This window comes from Cuculus canorus, chromosome 1 (genome assembly GCF_017976375.1).
Source record: "Cuculus canorus isolate bCucCan1 chromosome 1, bCucCan1.pri, whole genome shotgun sequence".
NCBI classification, from domain to species: Eukaryota; Metazoa; Chordata; class Aves; order Cuculiformes; family Cuculidae; genus Cuculus; species Cuculus canorus.
This window is the reverse complement of record NC_071401.1, coordinates 204,294,554-204,319,091: the sequence shown is the minus strand read 5'-3', so window position 1 is coordinate 204,319,091 and position 24,538 is coordinate 204,294,554. Positions and strand designations below refer to the sequence as shown.

General features: G+C 42.7%; 1 protein-coding gene across 3 annotated transcripts in view; it reads right to left on the bottom strand.

The window, feature by feature from the left end:
• Positions 1-571: 571 nt before the first annotated feature.
• Positions 572-24,538, bottom strand: part of PRKCQ (protein kinase C theta) — a 69,687-nt gene continuing 45,720 nt past the window's right edge. For all 3 annotated transcript variants that reach the window (XM_054083553.1, XM_054083567.1, XM_054083561.1), the window contains 6 exons: positions 18,631-18,722; positions 16,192-16,254; positions 11,052-11,190; positions 6,655-6,843; positions 3,789-3,917; positions 572-2,458 (listed from right to left, as the gene is read on the bottom strand). In XM_054083553.1, the coding sequence (XP_053939528.1) occupies positions 2,303-2,458; positions 3,789-3,917; positions 6,655-6,843; positions 11,052-11,190; positions 16,192-16,254; positions 18,631-18,722 (768 nt within the window). In that variant the 3' untranslated portion in view covers positions 572-2,302. The remainder of the gene's footprint in view (positions 2,459-3,788; positions 3,918-6,654; positions 6,844-11,051; positions 11,191-16,191; positions 16,255-18,630; positions 18,723-24,538) is intronic.

Sequence of the window (24,538 nt, the reverse complement as noted above, 5' to 3'; positions counted from 1 at the left end):
TCCTTAGCTTACACTCTCAGGGTGTCCCTGCTTTGGTGTCAAGCACAAACTACTGTGCCGTTGCAAAGAACACATCCCTAACAGTCATTCGGCGTGGGATATTGCCAATCTTCAAATGCCTAGAAATGCAGCCTCTAGCCTGAATAAGGCCATCCAGACTCCATCTATAGCATGTGGATAGAGTCCAGCCCTCTCAGGACTTGGCTGATCCAACCTCATTCAGTTGTCAAAGGAACATTGTCCTCTAATAATAATGACCTCTGTACATCTGGCTTTGCAAACCCTTTGAGATAGCAGACCCCATTTAGATCTGTGCCACGTTCTGGTAGTGAAAAGGAATATTTTACTCCCTTCATGGACACCTTTTGCAGCGCCAAATCCTCATTTTACATACCATTTCGTAGAGTAGTTACAATTGTTCAAATGCTCACTGATCTCGTGTATCTATGGGTTGAAATTCCCCTGGGAAACATCCCCCCCAGAAAGTGCAGAGCTGTTTCAATATCTTTTCTAAGCACCTCTGCTCTTTGTCCCTATTTAACCACTTCAATCCCATTTTCCAATTGTACACAACATTTTATTTAACTGTACAAACAGCACTGGCATTTAAAAAATTCATGTTAGCTGTTCTAATTAAACACAATGACCAGCTGCACAAACTACGAGCACAGATGCCCCCTGTGTTTCATACAGCACAACCAAGGATTTTATGAGAGTCACTGGACTGAAACCTTTTCCAGGGTGCTCTGCTTTTACTGTTGGTCTTAGGCACCTCTGCTCTTGGTCTTCCAGGATCTGGTGCCTGCAACCACTGCCAGTGGTATCCCAGCACTACCTGCGAGGCTGTGTTCACTCTTGGGAGATCCAAGTTGACAGTCCAGCAGAGCCAGAAAGGTACCTTTGAATGGAATCTGATTGTGTGACAACTCACCTTCTAGAGCTCCTCTTCTCCATGGACTGGGTTTTTTTCTGCAATGAAGCTCCAAATGCATACACTTCAATTAGGTCTAACACCAGCTGGGGTGATTATCCAGGACTAGGATATTACAGAATCACCTGTTTGGGCTTTGACTTAATTTTGACCTGGCGTTTAACCAATGTCTCATTGACAAGGAGTCACTGGTTGGTTCATCTCTCCAACCTCAGAAAACAGAGCACCTTTACTTAAAAGGATGCCATGATGAAAGGATCACAGAAAAGTTTTTTTTTAACCCATCCACATTTCCACAGAAATGTTCTGTCCCCTGCAAAGGGACAGAACACATAGCAAAATGTCATGAGGTGAAGGAGAGGACCACCTTCACCTGACATGCTGTCCTGCCTGTGACTGCCGGATATAACTTGTTGACCTACGACTGTGATGCATGCCAAAGAGCTGGGACATCATTTAGAGCAATACAAAGCCTATCAGCATTTGCAAGGACCAATTACTAACTTCCAAGTAAAATGTGCCAATGCTGTGACTGGAAGGCCAGTTTTACAATGCTTAAATAATGGTTTGAGGAAACGTCTTCCACCTTTTTCATGCAGTTTTAGGATAAAACTCCAGAAAGCCTAGTCCAGATTTTTCACTGAGCCTGGTGGCGTGAGGACAGTTAAAGCTTTAGAACAGGGGTTTTCAAGGTTTCCTGCTGGACATGGCGACAATTCTCCTTTGGGGTTGAGTCCTTAGATCCAGGGCCTCTGAGTGAGATGTATGGATGCTGGAATGAGCACCTGCAAAGTCTCTGTCCCAGTGGAGCGATATCAAATCCTAACACCTGTGAATATTACTTTTAAGACGTGTAGAGAGTAAAATTGCACCTATGCAGAAGTCTGCACATGTACAAGTGGAAGTTACCAAAGCACCCAGCCTGAAGTGTTCCCAGAGGCCCTCAAGCCTTGAGCAAACCACTTGTCTGTCATTAGGATGGTGAAGAAGGGCCAAGGTGAGAATTGCAGAAATGGGCACTGACATAACCAGAAGATTAAATATATTTGTTTTGTCTTACAGAGAAACCCATTGGCTGTGTGTACAAGTAGTGGAGAACAGGTTTTGGCACCTCCTCATTTTCAGATGCTCTCAACTTCGAGAACATTGTGAAAAGGGAGAAGACAGACTAAAAGATACCATGAAGAATCTTCATCATTAATGAATGAGTGGCTGGCATCTGCCACAGACTGGAATAAGCTCCAGGCATGGTAAAATGTTTAATCGTGGCATTTTTCTGTCGGGTTCTTGATAAAATTAACCACGATACAGTCTTCAGTTGACAAAGTGTTACTCAAACCACTACTGAGAATTCCCTCGGTAAGGTAGATCTCAGGAAAATATTTTCTCCATTTTAGGGTTCACAAAAGAAAAGTTGCTGAACATATTTTGGTCCATGCTGTTAATCAGTGCTCTGTCGGCACACGACAGTCTAGGTTTTTCATTGAGAAATTCCTTGTCGAAGTTGCTGCAGTCACTTGGAGATTTCTTCAAGAAAAGAGAAAAAAGAAGATGTCAAACCACTAATATTGAGATCTGGATTACAACGGTACTGACCCTATCAAACTGCTTCTTACAGGATCAGCTCAACTAGCTGGATGCAAGCTCAGCTGAGCCAACAAACCTGCAATGCATTTGCTCTTGGTCTTTTGCACAACGATGAGTTACTCCAGCTCAGTCAGTGCACAGTAACATATCAAACTGCAATGAACTTTTGTCTGAGCTCTTAATATCCAGCAGGCAGTGCTAATCACTTATTACCATCCTATTGAAGTAGTAATGGGAATAAATATTATATATGAGGCACTGAGCCTGTGATGATTGAGTTCCGCCAGGCAGGGATGTTACAACTGTGTAACACTGCAGACTGGACCCTTCAATTAAATAAGAATTGTGAAAGACTGTGAAATGAAAGCATTATGCACTTGTCAAATTAAATTATGTTATTACTATTAATATGAATTTAATAGCTTAATAGGACTCTTATTGATGGTCAGGACCATCCTGCCTTAGCTGATCACTCGGTTACTCAAACTGCTTTTCCTTCTATACCCTGTGCTGTGAAATGGAAGATAATCCCTACAGAATGGGATGTACTCGTGTGACTAAAGAAAGGTGTTTTTAAGTGGCATTCAGACCCCTGCTGTTGTAACTGAGAAAGTGATGAGTAATTTAAAGTTTCTCAGGTCTGGGCATGCCAGACACGGTCTTAAAGCCATCCAAAAAGAGTAGTCATGCTGACTAAGCCAGGCAACCCAGCCAAAAGAGCTACATAGCTCACAATTATCTTCCCAATAACTGGACACCATGGCAGATATAAACTGTAGATGCCTTCAGCTGCTTGCATCTGATACGCACAACATACCAGGCAACTTGTGAACAATTTAATCTGCATTTGGACATATGAGTAAGAGTGAGCACATTCCATCCTGACTGCCCAAGACCAAGTTACTCCATTTGCTTTTAGACAGGGAGGCTCCGTGTGCAGAGCTACCCAAAAAGAAAACCCTGACAGTTTGAGGGCGTTTTGAAAGCCTTAAATTGGCAGCTAAAACTGTTAGTTCCAGGGTGAGGAAGACATTTATACATCTTTAAAATGCTAATTCCATTAATCTAAACAGGCTTTGAGGTCTCTGACATTAAAGACTCATGTCTGAAGGCTTTGGACAGTGCCCCTAAACAAATGGGTTTATAACATTACTGTGGGTCCTGGTTTTGGTTTATTGCTCACATGTCCTGGAGAGTTTAAACATTTGGGCAATGAATGATTCAGGCAAGAAAGACACGATATGGGTGGAAATGGAAGATACATGCTTACCACTCTTGGTTTGAAAGGAGGCTCCATCCTTCTTTCTTCTAAAGCCTCCCAGTTTATTTCTCGGAAAAAGGCATGTTGGCGTATGTTCCCTCTTGCTCCCAGTCTCCTTTCAGGTTCTCTCACAAAAAGCTAGAATGTTGAAGAAAAATACCTTACTTTTTCATCAATAAGAGTATATTCATTAGGACAGAGTCTCAGACTTCAAACTCAAGCACAGTTGATGAGAATGTGAAGACTCTGCTAACTTACTAAATTTCTGATTGGGGGATCAGTTTAGATTCTTAACCTAATATGTCAGTAATGAGAGATGTTGGCCTTATTTTTTCTTTGCAGGAAAGAGAGGACAAATTTGCCACAGTGGCAACAACATATGTGTCTGAGCACACAAATAAGAAACTACACAGGTGAAATATCTGGATTGCACTTGGAAACTCTTGTTCGGACAGCTCTTGTTGTCAAGATTTATTTTGTGAAAATACTAGTCTGGCCTATGTAAGGTTGCATCCACCTCCTATGCCCTGGGACATCTGGAGTGTCAGTATTTGACCTTTTATAATTAATCGAGAAAACCAGGTATCTTACATGCAAACAATCTGACCTCCTTTACACACTTAAAGAAGAGATAAAAGACACCCTGGAAGTGCTTGCTTTGTTCCACTGAGCAGCTCCAATGCTGACAACCACCTACTTTTTCAAAACTCCCAATTTAGACAGCTTGCATTTGCTGTACACTACAGGCTATAAGTCATGTGGATGACTAATTCTTTTAGTCCTAATTAAGGTAGGAAAAAGCTAGAGCTGGGGCCATGTCTTTACACCATCAGCTACACACAGGTCTAAGCCCACTCTTCAGTTTAGCCTCTTTTGTCATATAAGTTTTTATGGTGGGGCAGGGGCCATTTGGCTCTGAAGTGTTTCTGGAGGAGAGCTTCAGGAGTGCTAAACATTTCAGAGCTCCTCTCAGTGTTCATGAGCAGGAAGTAATGCTAAAATATTGCTGTACTTGTGGGTGTGAATAGTTTAAAATTTACCTTTACATCTGCAGTAAAAGGTCTGGGGCCTCCAGGCTAGCTGGCCCATAGCACGCCAGATCCTAGATGGATGATTGGTAAAGTCAACGGAGAGGAATAGTGGCAACACTTGATAGCAGGTGACCTGAATAGACCCAAGATGTCCTACTTCAGAAGTAAGGACAAATGTTCAAAAGCACTTTACTATTGGAGGTCATTTCAGAATGGATTTGGGTTGCATACAGTAGAAGTTTCTTGTTACTCTGCTCGGCCAACAGTGAGCGTACAAGTCAGCAAAGAACAAACAGAATTATGTAATGCCAAAAGCATCTGGTTGTATGGACCACGGAGGGCCTGTTTGAAAAAAAACCCTACAGACATCAGGCTTTGGTGAACAGTGTGGCCAAAGCCTCACCAAAAATGAAGTGTCCTGCAGAAAACTGATTACACAGCAGTGCAGATTCCTTAGGTTAAGTTCTGTGCTCATAATACAGGCATTAAGCAGGGTGGAATATAGAGCTATAGAGAGAAAAGCCCTAAGAAATGAAGTTTATTGATTGGTATAAAGATGATTGCCATCTCCAATTCTGACAGAATATACTATATACTTCTATACTATATACCTATACTTCTTCTGACAGAAGTATAGGTCAGTTGTGCAGAAAGATGGCAGTGTATGTCCTGGAAATAGATGTTCAAAATCTCAGTCTGCTTGGTACGTCTACCTGAACAACTGCTTTTGATTGCTTTCTTTACTATCATTTTATAGTGATACTTAAACATCTGAGACCTGCTGTACACAGCACAGATGCAAAATGAATCTGTTCTCCAGTTGTTTTCTAGCGGAATGCTACATGTTGTCTTGTCGCTTTGTAAATACAAAAGTCAACATAGGGACTGTATGTCAAATAGGACCAAAATCTTGTGACGAACAAGTTATCTCACATCAGCTGAGCCATTATAACCCCATGTACAAGCTCTCTCACCATGCTCTATTGCAAGGTAGGACATCTTAGATCATGTTCAATGTCAGTTCAAAGCCTGACTGAGGGCAGTGTCTTGTTAGACTAGTTGTGACTTCATTGCATTTTTATCTTGCAGCAACTCTAGAATAATTTGCATCCCAAACCATGCATGTTACAATGCTAAAAGGGCTGGGGCTAGGAAGGAGGCAATGACAAAATCAGTGTAATAATAGAAGGGAAGCTAAAAGATGAGAAGGATACCCATTAGAGGGGAATGGAGAAGTGCTCTACTCACAAAAGACATTATGCATTGCTATGTAGGAGATTAAAAGGGCCCAAAATCCAGATGACATGGCGCTACTAGCTTCAGTGGGCTCTGCTACTTCAGGACACAGCTCAAGCTTTATAAACTTGCTCTTCAGCTCAGTGCAAAGATGTAACACATTCTCCAATGAAAGTCAACCTGAACATCGAAGCAAACTACCCTATATGTCCTCATATCTCTGAGGCACAAGAACTACTTCGACCTCCTATTTTCCAAGGACGCCTGTAAACCTCAGTTGACGCCTGTCAAAATAACTTTTCCAGAAGTTAACATGCCTTATACCTAAAGAAGTGCTCTGCAAAGAAACTGATCTCTGCTGCTATGTGATAACCTGCAATCCTACTTACAGGATGTGAAGAGCCATCATCCATAGCTCAGGAGAAAGAAGACACAAAGATGGCCTTATGACTTAGGTCAGGTGTTCTTTGAGGTCCACAGACAAGGAATTGATTCTTTCTGGTCCTAACACACTGTTTTTTTTTCCTCTGAACAACAGCTGAAGATGCACAAATCAAAGAAGACAGTTCTGGTGAAAAGACTTTTGTTTGATATGTAGTTATTCTTACCTTCACCAAAATGTCCTTCGCATCCTTGTCAAGCCAGCGAGGGTAAAATGGGTTATCCATACGGATAGACTGGAAAAGCTCCTCTTCATCTTGGCCGTGAAAAGGAGATTGGCCAATAAGCATCTCGTACAAGAGGACACCAAAAGACCACCAGTCAACGGAGGTGTTGTACTTCTGCCCCAGCAATATCTGCCCAACGAAAGGAATGACAAAGACAGAGGCAAAATGCCTTATGTCAGTATTTCAACTTCAGAAATGTGGCCAGATCCTGAACTTTCAACAGACACTTTGCACTGAGTGGGATAACAGAGGTGCTTCACCCTGCTTGCAGCGTGCGCCAGAGCATCTGCCAGCGATGCAGGGGCTGTGGCTGAGGGAGCTCCAAGTCGCAGCCACACACTACAGATAACAGGTTGCACGTTTCTCTAGATATTTAAAGTTACCTGAACAAATCCTTGGCTACCAGGGAGATCTAAAGCATGAAAAGTGAGGCAAGTCATCTTTTGTCTGCTCTCCAAATTATACCAAGGGCACAAATCAGGCTTCTGAACTCCAGGAAGACAAATGGTTAGGCATTAGCATTTTGGGACTGATTGAACTCACAGAAGCTGCATTTTAAAATAACAAGTTTGAAAGTACAAGGGTACTTTAGGACTATCAGTCAGCGGAAATGGTGTGAAATGATCTCAGCAAAATCTGCCGCAGGAAAAGCATGATGAGGCAGTTGCTGATCCGTCCTCTTCACACCAACTGAGTTATAGGAAGAGGAATGGGAGTTTGTCCTCCTTAAGTCCATGGGTTTGTGACTTTCTGCGTCAGCTATAAAGTGAAGGCTACATCCACTGTGCAGGGGGTTGGTTGGAGTGACAACCTCTCCAAAGAAGAGATGTGGTATTTTCCTCCTCTACACACCTGACCAGACACCACCAAGTTCTCAAACTTCCCCTCTGGGAAAGCAAAATTAATCTCACCTGCCTTTAGATATCTGCTATGGAGATACCTAGAGCTGAACCAGTTATCATTAGCTCCTTTTACAATCAAAGAAGAAAATTAGTCAAATTTTAGGCATACAGCTGAACATCTACCTGCTGTAAAATACAAGCCCCTATTTGTTTACTTTGGTTATCAACTTGCTCACATATACATATTTACCTTGCAGATGTCTAAAGGTATACACGATGACTATAATGTCTAAGATCTTTATCAGGATTTTAGAGCTCGAGAGAGGAACAGTTCAATTTAAAGCACAATCTTTACTCTCGAACCCACAACTTGGTTGCAATGTGATGCTTTATCTATAACAACGGTGTAGGTATCAATGACAAGCCCTGGAGATGGCTTAACACCAATGAAAACAACTATCCAGATCAATGCATATGAGTCTGCTGACAGTTAAAAAAAGATGATTTAGAGATCTTTACTGCTGGCTCTGAGGTGCAGTGGAAGTAGGTAAGTAATTTCATGACTGTTTTCATACCTTGTGTTCATTGTAAGTTGCCTCTTGGGCCCGGATTCATCTTACTGCCTAAAAGTTATGTCTCTTATTAATTCCATTGTGCAGAGTCTCTCTATAGTCAGTGGAGGGAAAACAGTGATTTAACTGATGTACACACCTAAGGCAGGAAGGGATGACTTGTCTTTTGGGATGTTTGTCCTCCTCCAACACTATAAAGTGCCATCTAATGCTTCATTTTCAGATGGATATCCTCACATTAGGTGAGAAGCATCCCCCTCTGATGTACCTGTGGCATCTAGCAAAGCAGGACTTTAATATCAGAAGTCTAAACCCAAGCTGATGTAGAGGCTCAAGATTAACACATCTGTCTCCAGAAACGACAAAAGAGGAGATGCAAAAAGGACAAAAAACCTAATTGACTATAAGACACAATACATACAACATCCTTCACTCAGAGCCAAAAAAACGAATCAAAAAGATTGCCTAATATATTTCTTTTGGATCACCTATAAACAAAATCATCTCAACTTTTCCTTCTTAAAAGACATATTATTTTTATAAGGCTTTACCTTTTATATTATAAAATGTCTGGAAAATTGAAATTAAATGCTTTATGACAGTCCCAGAAAAGATTTGTTGCAACTCTCTGGGAAAAAAATAAATAACCTCAGCAATTTCTGGCTTTTTTGGTCAAAGATTTTTTGAAATAAAAAAAATTGCTTGTATACTGACCCAAAGTCCCCTTATTTGCACGGCTGTAGCCAAGGTCTGTAACAAACTACAGCGCTAGAGGCTGCCTTGAAATACTGACAAAAAGTCCAGAGCTTCTGCCTTTGGCAGGAGAGATGATCCATAAACTCTAACAGTGCTTTCAATTTAGAGGTAAAATGTTTTATATGCACTCGTTGAATCTCTAAAACAAATGATGGCGCAGAAATAAAACTCTGAGCTATTTTAGTCATTGTCTTTCCTATGAAGTAAAATCACAGATAACAGATTATCACTTGGCTCTCTTTTTTTTTTCAGTATCAGAAAATAGCTTTTTTTTTTTTTTAAATAAAGGCGTATTGAAGTATAATAAAAGACAATCGCAGCTTGATTGCAGAGCACACTTACACCTGCTCTAAGGCAATATAAATCCAATTGACTTGAAGAGATCAGCCCTCACGTCAGCAGTGGCGTAACCTAGATCAGAACTGAGCTCTCGGTGCACAGTGAAAAATCAATGAATTCTAGTGGAGGGGAAAAAAAAAAAAAGCTGTAAAAGCTATTTGAAAGGACCAATATCCATCATGAAAACACTAAAATCAGGAAATGGGATCTTGAAAGGCAAATAAATGGATTTCAGTGTGATGGCAGACATGATGCATGGATGACTCCTAAGTTCTTTTCCAAGCTGAAAAATGTTTTCTTTGGCCCTAATTTGCTACGTAATTAGTCAAAGCCTCTCTATAGTAAGATCTATCATTGTGTGAAGTCACCAGGTTAAGGGAGGTTTCTCTTTTCTAGAGGGATCCAGTCCAAACTATCTAAATTTACTATGGAAAAAAAAAAAAGAACAAGTTTCTGTCTGGGAAAAAATGGAAAGAAATAAAGGGAAGGGCAAAGGATCTTGCCATGGGCAAACTGGAGTCTGATGTCTGTGACCAGTCAATTTTATTGCATGGGTACATGGAGAGCCAGTTCAGCTTTTCTCCACCAAGTATCAGGAGGTAACAGCTGCAGAAAGAGAAGAGGAACTGTTGGTAGGTTTTTGCATGGAGCTTGGAGACTGTCTCTATGCAAGCCCCAGCCTTCCTAAGTCAAGGGAACTGAGCAGGACCTTAACACAAGCCACAAGCTCTGCCTTGCCCTTGTTAGCTCAGGCACAACCTGACCCTGACACAACTCCATCATCTCTAGTTTTAAAGCCTCCTTCACCAAGGGGCAACTTGTGAAGGCATGTCCTCCACGAAAGGACTCATGCAGTGACAGGTGCTCTGGCACTGTGCACAGTCAAAGCAGAGAAGCAGGTAGTCCAGAGCCCAGAGTTAGTAGGTCAAGTTCCAGCTCTACTCCAGACAGCAACATCCCTCCTTTGAGTGGTGCCACTTAGAGAAGAAAAACCAGGATGTATAACCACTCTCATGTTTATGTCTCCAAGCACCTCTATCCCCTTTACAAACAGGTATTAGTCGTTTTTTATCTAGACAGACCTTCAAGCCTGTGCTCAGTTTTAAAGTTATGCCTCTGACAGTAGAGCATTTTCAGATCATATCAGCTATGGGAGGATGCTTGCGATGCAGCCTGTGCAGCCAGCTACGAACTTGTGTGACTGAAAGAGAAGTCCAAGCTAATGGTTCCATCATTATTCAAGCATCAGAGCATATCCCAGATGGAAGGTGAACCCCAATTTCTGCTTTATCATGGACGCAGCCTCTCTTCTCTATCTAAGAGGTGGTTAATCAATGAGGAAAAAGAATCAGCTCCAGGTGGGCACTGTGTCCCACTTATCTGTATCTTCTTTTTTAAGCTGTGTTGAACATCATCCCCTAGAAGCGCCCATAGCTCCCTACCAGCTGTCAAGGAGCCTGTACAGCCATGGAAGCCTACTATTGGCTGGACAGGCAACATGTTCCCATTCCTTGTGCTGTTGCAGTCCTTGAATTGCAGGACCTACTTCTTGGAGCTTCTTTTGCCATGGCCCAAACTTGTTTGCCATTAAGCATTCTGTTTCTTGGTTAAGCCAAGCACCACCTGCTTCCCAGGCCCATTTGCACTAAATATGATTATGCAATGCCAGACAGCAACACAGACTCTGAACCAAACTGAAATCCAGTTTCCAGCCTGGAACTGTTCAAAAGCAGGTTATTACTCTTTGCATCCTCCACCACTGACTGACAGTCTTAAGACATTCTCTGTTCCACAGCAGTTTGCTGCCCTCCCTGGACCCCACACCTACCTCAGGAGCGATATAGTCAGGAGTCCCACAGAAAGTACTTGTCTTCGCATCTCCGAACATGTTCTCCTTGCACATCCCAAAGTCAGCAATTTTGATGTGCCCCTCATTGTCTAAGAGGACATTGTCTAGCTTCAAATCTCTGTGAAGGAAGAGAAGGAAACCCCTTCTTTAAAGTGTTACAGAGCCACACAGCTATTTTACCAGGCTGTACTTACTGACATGCTACCTGCCTTTATGTAACGCCTATGTGTTGGAATTACAAACGAAGGCTGAGGGCTAAATAAGCCTCTCTCTTGGTCTTCAGTATCCCTATCCCTCATTCCTCCTGTCCCAGTATTGATTCATTTGCTGGAGAAGACTTTTAGCCAAGATATCTTCTAGAAGCTGCCTCCTTCGAGGATGCAGAAGAGTGAAGCTAAAAAAGTCTTTGCGCCAGCCGGTGCTTCTGCCCCAGCCTGGAGAAGGTGAGCAAGAAGAGACCAGCTAATGCTCACTTTTTCCTTCACTGGGAAGCTCAATACTCTCTCTGAAGCTGCTGCCAGCATTCTACAAATGTTGGAAGGGGTAAGGACCCACAAGCCTTGCACGGCTTGCAGAGGGTGAGAACTATCCCCCGCATCAGCCGAACACCCACTACTTTTTAACTGTTGGGTGGCACTGTCTGAGCGCTGGGCATTTACAGAGCCCTTCACAGACAGCTGCCAAGGTGTTATCAGGTGTTTTAGGTTCTGTGCTACAGTGGGAAGCAAAGAGCCCAGAGAAAGAAAAGAAAAGAAAAGAAAAGAAAAGAAAAGAAAAGAAAAGAAAAGAAAAGAAAAGAAAAGAAAAGAAAAGAAAAGAAAAGAAAAGAAATGCACAGAGGAGGAGATAAAAGCAAGTGAGCTAATGAATCATAGCCATTGATAGAGAACAAAGAGGTCCTTACACGGGAACAACCTCTGAAAGAAGAGAAAAGCATGCAAAGAAAGAAAGAAAAAGGCAGAAAGAAAGGAAGGCTGGCATGGTTTCTATGTTAATTTTTTTATGTCTTATCCAAGTTATGCTTTTCATTGAAATAATGACAGAGGGAGATGTTTGGATCAGTGATGATGCGCATCACTTGGGATGTGGGTAAAATTTGGGTTACCTGCTGTCATAGCACTCATGTTCCTGCACTGTCCATCCTGTGCTACCAACCACTGTGCCTCCTCAGGGCTCCTAAAGAACCCAGACACAACAACTGCTTGTGCCCACAGCTGAGAATACAATTGGTCTTTCCCAACCTCTGCTGATTCACAGTCTACGCACGTTCTCTACATGTCAGGCAAGAGTCCTAATCATGAGGCTGCTATATGGGTTCCCTCCCAGTGACAACTGTTTTGCAATGTGGGGTTTTTTTCAGAAATACCTTTGACTCCCTCAAAGAAGGTAATTTCTAATGCACGGTGCTCCTGATATCATAGAAACATAGAATAGTTTGGGTTGGAAGGGACCTTAAAGCATATCCAGTTCCAACACCTCTGCTGTGGGCAGACACCTCCCACCAGACCAGGCTTCCCAAGGCCCCATCCAGCTTGTCCTTCAACACTTCCAAGGAGGGGGCATCTACAACTTCCCCGGGCAACATGTTTCAGTGTTTCACTGCTCTCATCATGAAGAATCTCTTCCCAACATCTAGTTTAAATCTTCTGTCTTTCAATTTAAAGCCATTCCCTCTCGTCCCATCACTCCATGCCCTTGTAAAAATTCCCTCCCCAGGTTTCCTGTAGCCCCCTTCAGGTACTGGAAGGCCTCTATAAGGAGGCCTCCTCCTTGGAGCCTTCTCTTATCCAGGCTGAACAACCACAGCTCTGAGCTTGTCCTTATAACAGAGGTGATCCAGCTCTCCAATCATCTTTGTAGCCCTTCTCTGGATCCATTCCAACAGTAGATGACTACCTAAAACTGCAGGAAAGATAGCTGTTTAGACTCCCTCTGTGCAAAGCTCCTCAACTTGCTTCAGTCAGTTCCCAGTTAGGGAGGGGTACCTCGTTGTGTCTACACAGTAAATTATTGTCATGGAGCAATTGTTTGTTGCTGCTAGAATATGACCCAAGAAAAAGTGGGAGTCATCAATCAAAAAGAAATACAAAGACAACCGAGACGTTTGCCTTCCAAGTGGCAAACACTCATGTTGTCACAATTTCCAGCTGGAATGACTTATTTTAGTTACACCATTGAGATCAATCTCTGGCTGCCAGTAATGTTTTTATTCATCCCGTAGATCGAAGCACAACCAAAAAAACCCACAAACCATCACTTAGAGTTTGCTTTCATTATTTTGATGAGTCTTAAACTCATTGGCTCCAGGGACTGGAGGTTCTGCCAAAAATGCCTCGTCTCATTCATTAAAATTTAAGCCAGCATTTCCATATGTGGGTGCATGAAACACAACAGCTGAAATCATTATTCTTACTACATCACAAGTGATGTACTTTCAAAAATGATTTCTACTCACTTTCCTACGTGCTTAGTTAGCTCTGACTAAGATACTGATGGCTCTACATTCTCAACAGACCTTGTTGTCATTGTCTTCAATGAAAAAAAGAAAAAAGGAGCAGGACCGCTTAAATCTTTTATTTCAAAACTTGACACCCTAAGCAATGCTGGCACTGATTCCCGGGAATGGGATATTTCTTCCTTTCATCATGCTACCCAGTGTCTAGCTAGCCCAGTTTGCGCATGTTTCCCAAGGCTCCAAACTCTAAACAGGAATCATAGAATCATAGACTGATTTGGGTTGGAAGGAATCTTAAAGATCATCCAGTTCCAACTCCCCCTGACATGGGCAGGGACACCTTCCACTGGATCAGGTTACTCATAGACTCATTCAACACCTTGAACACCTCCAAGGATGGGGCAGCCATGACTTCTCTGAGCAACCTGTGCAAGTGCCTCACCACCCACACAGGAAAGAATTTCTTCCTAATATCCATTCTAAATCTCTCCTGTATCAGCTTAAAGCCATTACCCCTCATTCTATCCCCACATTTGCTGATAACGAGCCCCTCCACAGCTTTCCTGTAGGGCCCCTATAAATACTGGAAGGCCACTATAAGGTCTCCCTGGATATTTCTCTTCTCCAGGCTGGACAACCCCAACCATCTCTCTCAGGGCCACAAAGATGATCAGAGGGCTGGAGCACCTTCCCTATGAGGACAGGCTGAGAGAGTTGGGCTTGTTCAGCCTGGAGAAGAGAAGGCTCAAAGCAATCTTCCAGTACCTAAAGGGGGCCTACAGGAAAGTTGGAGAGGGGTTATTCATAAAGGCTTGTGGGGATAGGACCAGGGGGAACGGGTATAAACTGGAGAGGGGCAGATTTCGAGCGGACATTAGGAAGAATTTCTTCACCATGACAGTGGTGAGGCACTGAAACAGACTGCCCAGGGATGTTGTGGCTGCCCCATCTCTGGAGGTGTTCAAGGCCAGGTTGGATGGGTCCTTGGGCATCCTGATCCTGTGGGAGGTGTCCCTGCCCATGGCAGTGGGGTTGGAACTAGGTGATCTTTAAGGTCCCCTCCAACCCAAACTATACTATGATACTCTCTCCATTCATGAGGAAATGGGTCCCAAATCCTGACACACCACTGCTGTGGCAATTCCAAAGAAAAACATGAATCATAAACAAAATGTCATCATTAACAGTTCTGCCACAAAGTCACAATATCCTGCAGATATTTTTAAGCAATTTCTCAGAGAAGTCTGAGTAAAAATGACAGACATGGCGAGGTGATTTGGGCACTTCAGAAAATGCTTCCTTTTAGTCATCCTGAAAAATAATTAGAGTCAGAAACTTGCTGAGACCCTAGAGATCATCTTAGATCATCTTAATGCCATTGGTATTGATGTCATGTTTACACAATCACCATCATTGGTCAATAAAGACTACAAATGGCTCCCACACAAGTACTTATAATGAATAATAAGGCGAGTTTATATGAAACAAAGCTTGCTTTTTAATGGGAGAGTGGATTGTAAACAAACCATTCAATTTTAGCATTTGTTCTAATGTTCACACTACATAACAACCATTGAAATAAGCTCATTTTGGTTTCATCAAATATGGCTGCTTTAGTGAGCTTTCTCATTTGTTTATGACAAGTATTTGCTTTCTGCTTTCACAGAAGGCTGCAATGTCGAAAGCAACTTTTGCCATGAAGATGAGCTGGAGTAGAGCTCCCCAGAAATTCAGCTCCTCCTTTTGGCCATGGGAAAGCAGACGGTGGCCTGATTTCTGCAGCCCTTCTTGCTTCCTTCCTCTGTCTGTTCTTTTAGATAGATCTGAAGCACAACAGTTGTGCATTAGATCAAAGCATCTGTGATAACTCTGAAGCTCCTAGGGAATTCAAGCAGAGGCTGGAATGGGCACTTTCTTAGTAGAGGACTTCTTCTTGGGATTTGATAGCCTGATGCATTGTGGACTAAGTTCATACCAGTAACTTTCCGAGAGGACTCTTCCATCTGAGTGAAGATGCCTGCAAGTGTCCCATCTAGTCACCACTGGCTCCCTATGGAGCCTGCTGGCAGACATGGGCACTTCTCACACACACCTTAACATCAGTTTGATGAACATAAAAAATGCTCACTCCTCTCTGCTTACTAGAAAAGCTTGGGTGGCTAGGTCAGACTCATGATGGTAGGCGAGATGAATCCCATCTTCCCATGGAACTGTACAACTGTACACAGCAGATCTGTTAATAGCCCCAAAATTAAGGTATATCACTGTCTCTCAACCAGTGCAGTACATATACAAAATTTCTCATGGCTAACTTAAGCTTATATACCAAATTTCTCAGGGGTAACTTAACCCTTATTTATCTTCATACACGGAAAGCTTAAGTTGGGTGTCTATGTTGGGTGCTATATGAATAACTCAGCGTAAACGCACCAAAGGGCTTGTTTTAAGGTTAACTGAAATAGGACTGGCTTCTCAAAAAGGGCTCAAAACTGCCTCTTCCACACTATATTTTCAAAATAAACCAGCCAGACTCCATAAAAAGGAAATCTGCATAGAAAGGCAATTCCAATAAGTGCATCCAAGCAACAGTCTCTCAGTTACCATTAGTGCTTGCAGGGAAAGCAGTAAAGGTTTAGTGTATTAGACACTAAAGAGTAAAATTACCTGTATATTATCCCCTTGGAATGGAGGAATTGGAGCCCACATATGATTTCAGCAGCATAAAACCTGAGTGACAGAAGGCACAAGTTACAGTGGATACCTCCCAACAGGCACATTTCAACTAGACCTCAAAAGACAGAAACTTTATCTCCACAGGAGCCAAAATTTCGTTAAGTTCCGAGAAGGCTTGGAGAGTTTCCAGAAGACCTGGGTTAACTGAGTTTTACAGGTAACCGATGGATGATGTAATGTTCCCAAAAGCATGCCACGCATCTGGCAGCCAAGATCCCACTGAAACCACTTTGTGAAATGGTAGGGATTTGGAACCTACTATTTTCAGGGATTTGGAACCCACACTGCATGGCTAGCTGCATTTTTTTATATATATATAATTGACTGTGAGGATATGTCTTTCAGTCCCCAAGGATGTCTCCAGATCAGCTGTGGAGTGAAAAAACACCCCTCAGCTCCTACTGCCTACCCTGCCTCATCTCAAGATATGGTCTTTGTCACAAGGAAGGCAGACTGGGTGGTATCTGTGTCTCTCCCTTATTTACATATTTAAATTATATCAATGAGTTACAGTGATGAAACCAGACTGCAAACTGCAAATTACAGTTAATGCTTCAGCCCTCAAAAGAGCAGCTTATAATTTGCCGTGTTCAGTAACTGCGGCACAAACAGGGGAGTGGTCCCAGCAATGGGACAGACAGGTGACCATCTGGGTTTGGAGGCACAGACAGTCTCCTTGGGTTGTCAAACAGACCTCTTGACTGCTCAGATCTATGGCTTGCTTTTGAAATTTTATCCAGGCTATGAACTAGCTAGCAGCTTGCTGACCTTTCTCTAGAGACTTTTTGACTTTGAGATCTTTCTTCTCAACACATTTCTGCCTAAAGGACAACACCACATCCTGCTGCAAAGAGGCAGCATAAGGTTGGAGCACCATTGCACAATGAAAATGCTCTTCCAGAAGGAAATGTAACTGCAAGATCGTATGCCCCTCCAGTATTGCACAGCTCTGCTCCCTCGGTCTTCAATGCGTTGATCTTTACTTCCGAACATTCAAATGCTTTAGAAAGAATCACCAAATTAAATACTGATTTAAATAAGGTTTTTTAATTATTAAATAAAAAATAATTCCTATAGTAGTTTCAATATTGACTTTTAAAATACCTCCTGCTTGCAGAAGGATTAAAAGCACCTTTCAATTATTCTAATTCTTATATTTATTTTAATCAAAGCTAAATAATTTTTTAATTCTTTGTTCGTGTATTAGTTTTTTGTTCAAATTTGCTTTTTGTACTTCTGATAGGTTTTATCTCTTCCCTCTCCTCCCCCATGAACCTTCAAGAGGAAAAGCAATAATCCCATTACTTCTAACAAACATCAGCTTCACCTCTGATCACTGGACTGGGAACCTAAGTTGAAGCAGGTCCTGCAGCACGGCTATAGGGTGTAAATAACAAGATATTTGGTTCTACAGATGGCTGAAAATGCATCTGCAGGATTTCTTTGATGGTGATACATCTGGGGTGGAGGTTGGGTCCAAGATGTCATTACTGGGGCCTCCAATTATGGGTTGAGCAAGAAGTCAATTAATGCAATGAAGAGCAACCTCAGGACTGCTGTAAATCACAGCAGACACCTGGAGGTTGCTTTAAAATTACCCTTGTCCATGGGCCATGTAAATAAGACCTTAGGCAGGCTTGAGGCTGTTTATAGACAGTGGAGGCACTTCCAGAGGTTAGGTCTCAGATGGGTTGAATGGCCCCTCTGGAACCTCTCTCTGGTTGAAGGACTGAATTCCTGAGAAGGAGACTAATATAGCAAGTAGGGCAGCCTAATGGGCAGCTTCCATCCAGCTCCGCTCTCAGCTCTGAACAAATGTTTTTGGGACTATGCTAAGCTTAGCACAAAACAGAGGAGTCAGGTCACAGGCTTAGAAGGAGGTCCCTGGTTTGCAGGCTAAAGGATAAGCCTGCGGGCAGATGTAATGCTGACAAGGGTGTAGCAGCATCTGTAACGCTTCCAGACAGAAATAGCTTCCCTGGTTGACCAAGAATGCAAAGCGAGGTCACGTCTGACTGAAATCAGCTGTGCGGATGGGCTCTAAAAAGCCTTGTGTGGGAGGAGAAAGAAGCCAGGGAGAGGAAGTGACTTGCTCCAAGGCCATTGTTGAGTTGGGGTGATGACCCACATATCTGTTTTGTTCAATTAGGAGAAAGCTGGAATAGAGAGTGATTCTCCTTCCAGCACAAACATTATCCCCACATTGCAGTTGGGTAAGGTGCAGAGAGGTCAAATGATTTATCCAAGGTTTCCTCTATAGTACAGCAGCAGAGCTGGGAATAAAATCAAGATCAATGGTGTCTGCAGCTGCTGCCTTTGCTTCTACCATGTGTGTGACCTACAAGCCAAAAGTTAATAATAACATCTTACGTTGCTCTGGGAAGGTCGAACTTATGACAACTCTGGATATGGAACATGAGGTCTCCTCCATTGAGGTATTCCATCACAAAAAAGAGGTTTTCCTAGAGAACGAGACAAGATGACAGTAAGGGATGGGGAAGAGGGAGATAAAAGTGAATAAAAAAACCAACAAACCCAAACCACCCAGAAAGCACTCGAAAAGAGGAAGAGAAAGATTTACAGCGAGGGTTCATTTCTCCTCTCTGTTCTCTAAGGCTGTACTCACCCTCTCTGCCCCGATTTGTATAAACAGAATTAGTAAACATTGCAAATTCACTTAATTACCAGGTGGTGCCATTGATTTTTAACAGGAGACCCCAAGGCTCAGTAGTAGGCGCTGAGTAACTCTACAGTGCCTGTATTACAGAAGGACAGATGGACAAGCTTCCTGGGGGACTAGTGGATGAGTCAGAAGTAAATCCTAGGTCTCCTCTGTTTCCTAGCCCAGTGCATTATCCATCTAGTAGAGGGATCCCAAGCAAGTGTTACCTGCATTCCTGCACACCTTTTGTGGAGACACATGGGTCTGACTTTTGCAAGTTATAAGAAACACTGTCCAGATGCAGCAATCTGTTTTAAGCACATGCTTGACTTTAAGCCTGAAAGCTGCTCCATTAAATAAGGCAAGATGTAACTTGCTAGTGCGAAGCTTCATGAACTAATCATATTTCTGGATGCCCACTGAGTGCCTGCATGTCACAGAAGCCCCAAAAAAGATCCAGTCCTTATCCTCAATTGCATATAACTGTCAGCTCTTTGACCAGGGCACTGGAAAACTCTCCTCCTGGTAAACAAGAAGGATGGAGGAATCTGTAAGCAAAGAGCAGAACTGATCACAAAGGTTTCCTATGCAATCCTTGATGTATGCCACATTGATCGCTTTGCTGCTTCCCAAGCCATAACTTCCCCACCAGGCCTCCATGGTAAATGGTAGATTCACACCAATCCCTTCCACACTGAATTGTGTCTACAAAGCAGGAGAAGTGCCTTTTTCTGGAAGAAGAATATGTATGCCATAAGGTATGCCCCAGTTTAAACAGGAAACTCAGCATTTTTTCTTGCATCAATGCATGAATAAAATAAAACGGCTGCAGCTTCATTTTTCTCAAAAGCCTCTCTCTGTTCTGTACACACCTGAAGTTAGTCATCTCTATGCTATGTTAAAGTTTATGAATAGCTTCCCTTTGTTGCATATCACAATTTTTTTTGGGGGGGGAAATAAGAGTTCTTTTCACTTATATTTTTAACAGTTAAAAGAAGATTTTTATCCATAAGACTTAATGTAAGCATCTCCGGTAGCAAGCCAAGAGCCGGCTATTTAAAAGAACAAATGTTTTTTTTCAAATAACAGCTGTCCGCAATAATTAATGCAAGATTTCTTCAGCCGATCCTCTTAATTACAGTATTCTTATTTAAACAGAAGTCAGGTTGGAACCCCTATCTGTCATGCAACAGGCACAGGACCACATCTGGCCTCCCAAAGAACCAATACAGATTTTGCCAATAAACCAAACAGATGAAGGTTTCCAGTTTGAAGGTCTTGCATCTGCTGAGGTCTGGGCACATCAAGTCAGTGTAGGCAAATAAGAAGACCAAATGGAGATGGGTAATTTAGTATAGAAATATATGAGTCGTGGAAGCAATGTGGGCTCAGGAGCCCGGTCAGGAAAACACTTGCATAGATGCTCTTTGTGAAGGTACACTGGAAGATGACGAGGTTTAGCCCACAACAGGTCAGCAGCCACATGTATCAGTGGGACAGAAGAAACCTCATGGGTCTTCAAATGGGCCAGATTCAGCTTCAGTGGACTGGGAAGGAGAAAATCCATGGGTTTCTGTGGACAGTCCACAGAGTTTGGCTACAGCTTATCATGCATCTTTAAGTATACTTGAAGTTCATGTTTATTCAGCTGAACAAGCAGTCATGCTTGGCTCACTCATGGATATGAGCAACCATCTCATGCACCTATTTAATTGAACTAGGGGCTCTAACTTGAAAGAGGACTTTGGCAGCATCCTTCTGCCATCTGAAGAAAGAAAAGGTGGACAACTTCTAAGATTATCTGGCATGCAAAAATCATTATATGAACTCTGTTGCTCAATTATCCAAAGCTGAAGATTATAAATTTGACTTAGGCATGATTAACACTGAAGTTCATAGTCTACCTGGTGCTGCAGAGTGGTATAAAAATGCTATTGAAAAGAAAGACAACATCACTCTGCCTTTTCTGCTCTGAGACTAGAGAGTTCCTCTCGTTTCTTATAAAGGTCAGTAGTCTGGAATGACCCATGAAGAAAAAATACTTGAGATTAGCCCTAAGTACGTCATTATGAGTAGCAAGATATAACCAAGCAATGCAAGCAGCAACAAATTATTGGAGACAGCTTCCTAAGATGAGATACAGAGCCACAGAACACATGCTTGAAACCACTGAAAATTTAACAGTATACTAGAGGTTAAAAGGCTAGAATGACACAGGACACGCTTGCAGATAGGCTCTGACCTACACTTCCTCTTGTCCTGGGTAAGTTATCTGATGGCTCCTGTCTGCTACTGGCAGTCTCTGAAGTCTGTCAGCACCTGGAGCAGGCGGGAGCAGGTTAAGTGTGTATTTCTCAAGATGTGGCAGCTCAGATGGCGTGACTTTATCATCCTCTTATCCCCTGAAATGGTCCTAGTTCAAGGATGCTAAGCAAACAAAGAGGAATGCTGTTCCTCAGTGCTGACACCTACACAGCTCTGAAGGAGGCTTGGGAAAAGCCCTTCACTTTTACCCTACCTGTCTGCCTTGCAGACAGATAACAGGCAACTTGCTGACTGCCCACGAGAGCACCCTCGGATAGCAAACACTCAAGCCAAACTTCTGGCCATGATCCCAGACTCGCACAACTCAACAGAACAAGTCTGGTCTTACAGCAGAGCTTAGGGCCATCTTCTACCACCACAGAGCTCAAGTAATTTCCTGCACTCAGCTATGGACTCTGCCTCAGGATAGTTGGCGCTTGTTGTCTCCAGGACATCCACATTCCCTAATTCTAGATCACAATCCAGGGACTTCTCCATTGTAACAAAGGGACCATGACAAACACCTTTGCAGGGAAAAAAATGATGCTCGTACAGCAGACAGAACCACACAGCTGGATGTCATACAACACAAAACTAGACACATACAGATGTGCATCCTGCACACCAAATAACACGGTTAACTAGTTGACTCAATCCTGCCAGGTGCTGAAGGTCTTGATCACTGCAAGAACTCAATTTCTTGCCCCATAAGTCCCTCAGTGCCTGTGCTGAGCTGAGCTCTTCTCTGCAGAGCCACTGAATTTTTCTGCTTTTCCAGGACATGGCAGGGATGGAGTTAAACCAACCTGCTTCTGTTCTGTATGCAACTGCTGTGAGACTGAATAGTCACTATCAAAGATGCTTTCAACTTTATAAACAATGAGTATAAAGCAGGCAGCATTTAAATTTATCTTCTGAAGGTACATCCTATAACAGGCTCTTAAAATCCTCAAACCAGCTGGAAGCCCTCCAGAGCACTTTTCTGCAGATATTCAGATTTTGTTTTCTTTGCATTTGAAAGCACTTGCATACATACAAACACATAATTTAACATCATTTACCGAAGAGCAAAAATTTTTCTTCCCAGGGCTTCCAGAGGATGAATATCAGAATAATTAATGCTACAGGACAGTGTTATTTAGAGCAGTTACCCTAGCAAGTGGTTCTGTGTGGAGAAGAATCCACACGCACATTAAGTGACCCAAACTCACCGCATGCCCATTGAATTATGTTGGCCTTTGCCAAGAGACAACTTTGAAAATATGCAATTCTTGCAGCTAATTCTGGTCTCACATTTTCCTGTAGCTGAGTGCAGCCCACTGTGGGTGCTCATCCATGCTCTGGATCTATTTTATTTCATGGGACAGACAAGTTAGAGTTCTCTCAGCCCTTCTCCAACATACCACCCAGTGAGTTTTGCCGTCTCATCACAGCACCCTATCCAGTGGGAAAGCAAGCAATTCATGTGAGCCTCTCACTGTGTCTCCTTCCATGATGAACAACTAATGCAGAGTCAGTACTTGCTAGCAGGTGACCACAGGAGGTATGAAAATTGCTGTTTGCACCATCTATGGACGAGCAACGTCATAGAATCATAGAGTAGTTTGGGTTGGAAGGCACCTTAAGGATCATCTAATTCCAACCCCCTGACATAGGCGGGGACATGTCCCACTAGATCAGGCTGCCCAAAGCCCCATCCAACCTGGCCTTGAACACCTCCAGGGATGGGGCAGCCAAAACTTCCCTGGGAAACCTGTGCCAATGCCTCCCTACTCTCACAGTGAAGAAATTCCTCCTTATGTCTAATCTAAATCTGCCTCTCTCCAGTTTATACCCATTACCCCTCGTCCTATCACCACAAGCCTTTGTAAACAGTCCCTCCCCAGCTTTCTTGTAGCCCCTTCAGGTACTGGAAGGTCGCTATAAAGTCTCCTTGGAGCCTTTTCTTCTCCAGGTTGAACAGGACCAACTCTCTCAGTCTGTCCTCGAATGAGAGATGGTCCAGCCCCCTGATCATCTTTGTAGCCCTCCTCTGGACCAGTTCCAACAGCTCCATATCCTTTTTACGTTGAGGATTCCAGAAAGTCCATTTGTTACAGATTAAAGCAACCTCAGGTTTAACTTCGTTGCTTGGTCTAACTACTTTTTTTCTTCTCTCTTGTGTAATATCATTCTATCTTCTGGAAATGCAAGAGAAAGTGGCTTCCCCTATCAGTATCGAGTGGGATCTTGAAAAGAGAATAATTGTCTCAAGGGTGGATAAAAAACCCTGTGAAAATTTGCAGATTAAAATATCACCAGAACAAAAACTAAACAAAAAGTAGTCAAATTTACAAAATGTAAATATTTTATCAGCTGAAAAATAGAGGGAAAAGGTAATGTTTTTATTTTAAGTAGCTGGCTTTTTTTCAGGACAAAGAACCGAGCAGATACACTGCAGACTTTTAGAAATCCCATGCAGAACTGAATGTATTTTGGGCTGATTTTTCTCAGAGCTGGACAACAGGAAGGCAATTAGAATATGTGTATTTAATATGTTGATCATCTATCACCTAAAAACCTGTGCTTGGAGATGGCCCCTTCTTTTGCTTGCCAATACACTCCACCTGTTCACACCACAAGGGTTGACATCATTTGATGAAGTGCTTAGGGACATGGTTTAGGGAGTGCTAGGAATGGTTGGACTCGATGATCCAATGGGTCCTTTCCAACCTTGTGATTCTGTGATTCTGTGATTCTGTGATCTAGAAGTGTCTTGTAAAGACGCCATATTTTTGATGTTATAATTACAGCTGCTCACACCTTCTCTGGCAGAACCTTGCTGAAGCCCCAAAGCTCTGCTGAGATGCTGCTATTTGTACCGAACTGTGGTGTAATTTGGCCAGGAACAAATGAGAATTTGCCAGTTCTCGAGCCTGCTGGTTGCAAGAAGCAAAATTCTCAAAGCCTTGCAAAACTTCCCAATTCTTAAAATAATAATCATGAAATTGTTAAGGTTGAATAAAATCTCTAAGATCATCAAGTCCAACCATCATCACAATACCAACATACCAACATGCCCACTAAATCATGCCCTGAAGCGCCACATCTATGCATTTTTCGAACACCTCCAGGGATGGTGACTCCACTGCTTCCCTGGGTAGCCTGTTCCAATGCTTCACCACTCTTTCAGTGAAGAAATTTTTCCTAATATCCAATCTAAACCTTCCCTGGCACAAGTTGAGGCCATTTCCTCTTGTCCTATCGCTTGTTACTGGGGAGAAGTAATAAGTTCCCATTAGCTGGTTCATATTTGGCCAATCAGCCTTGAAG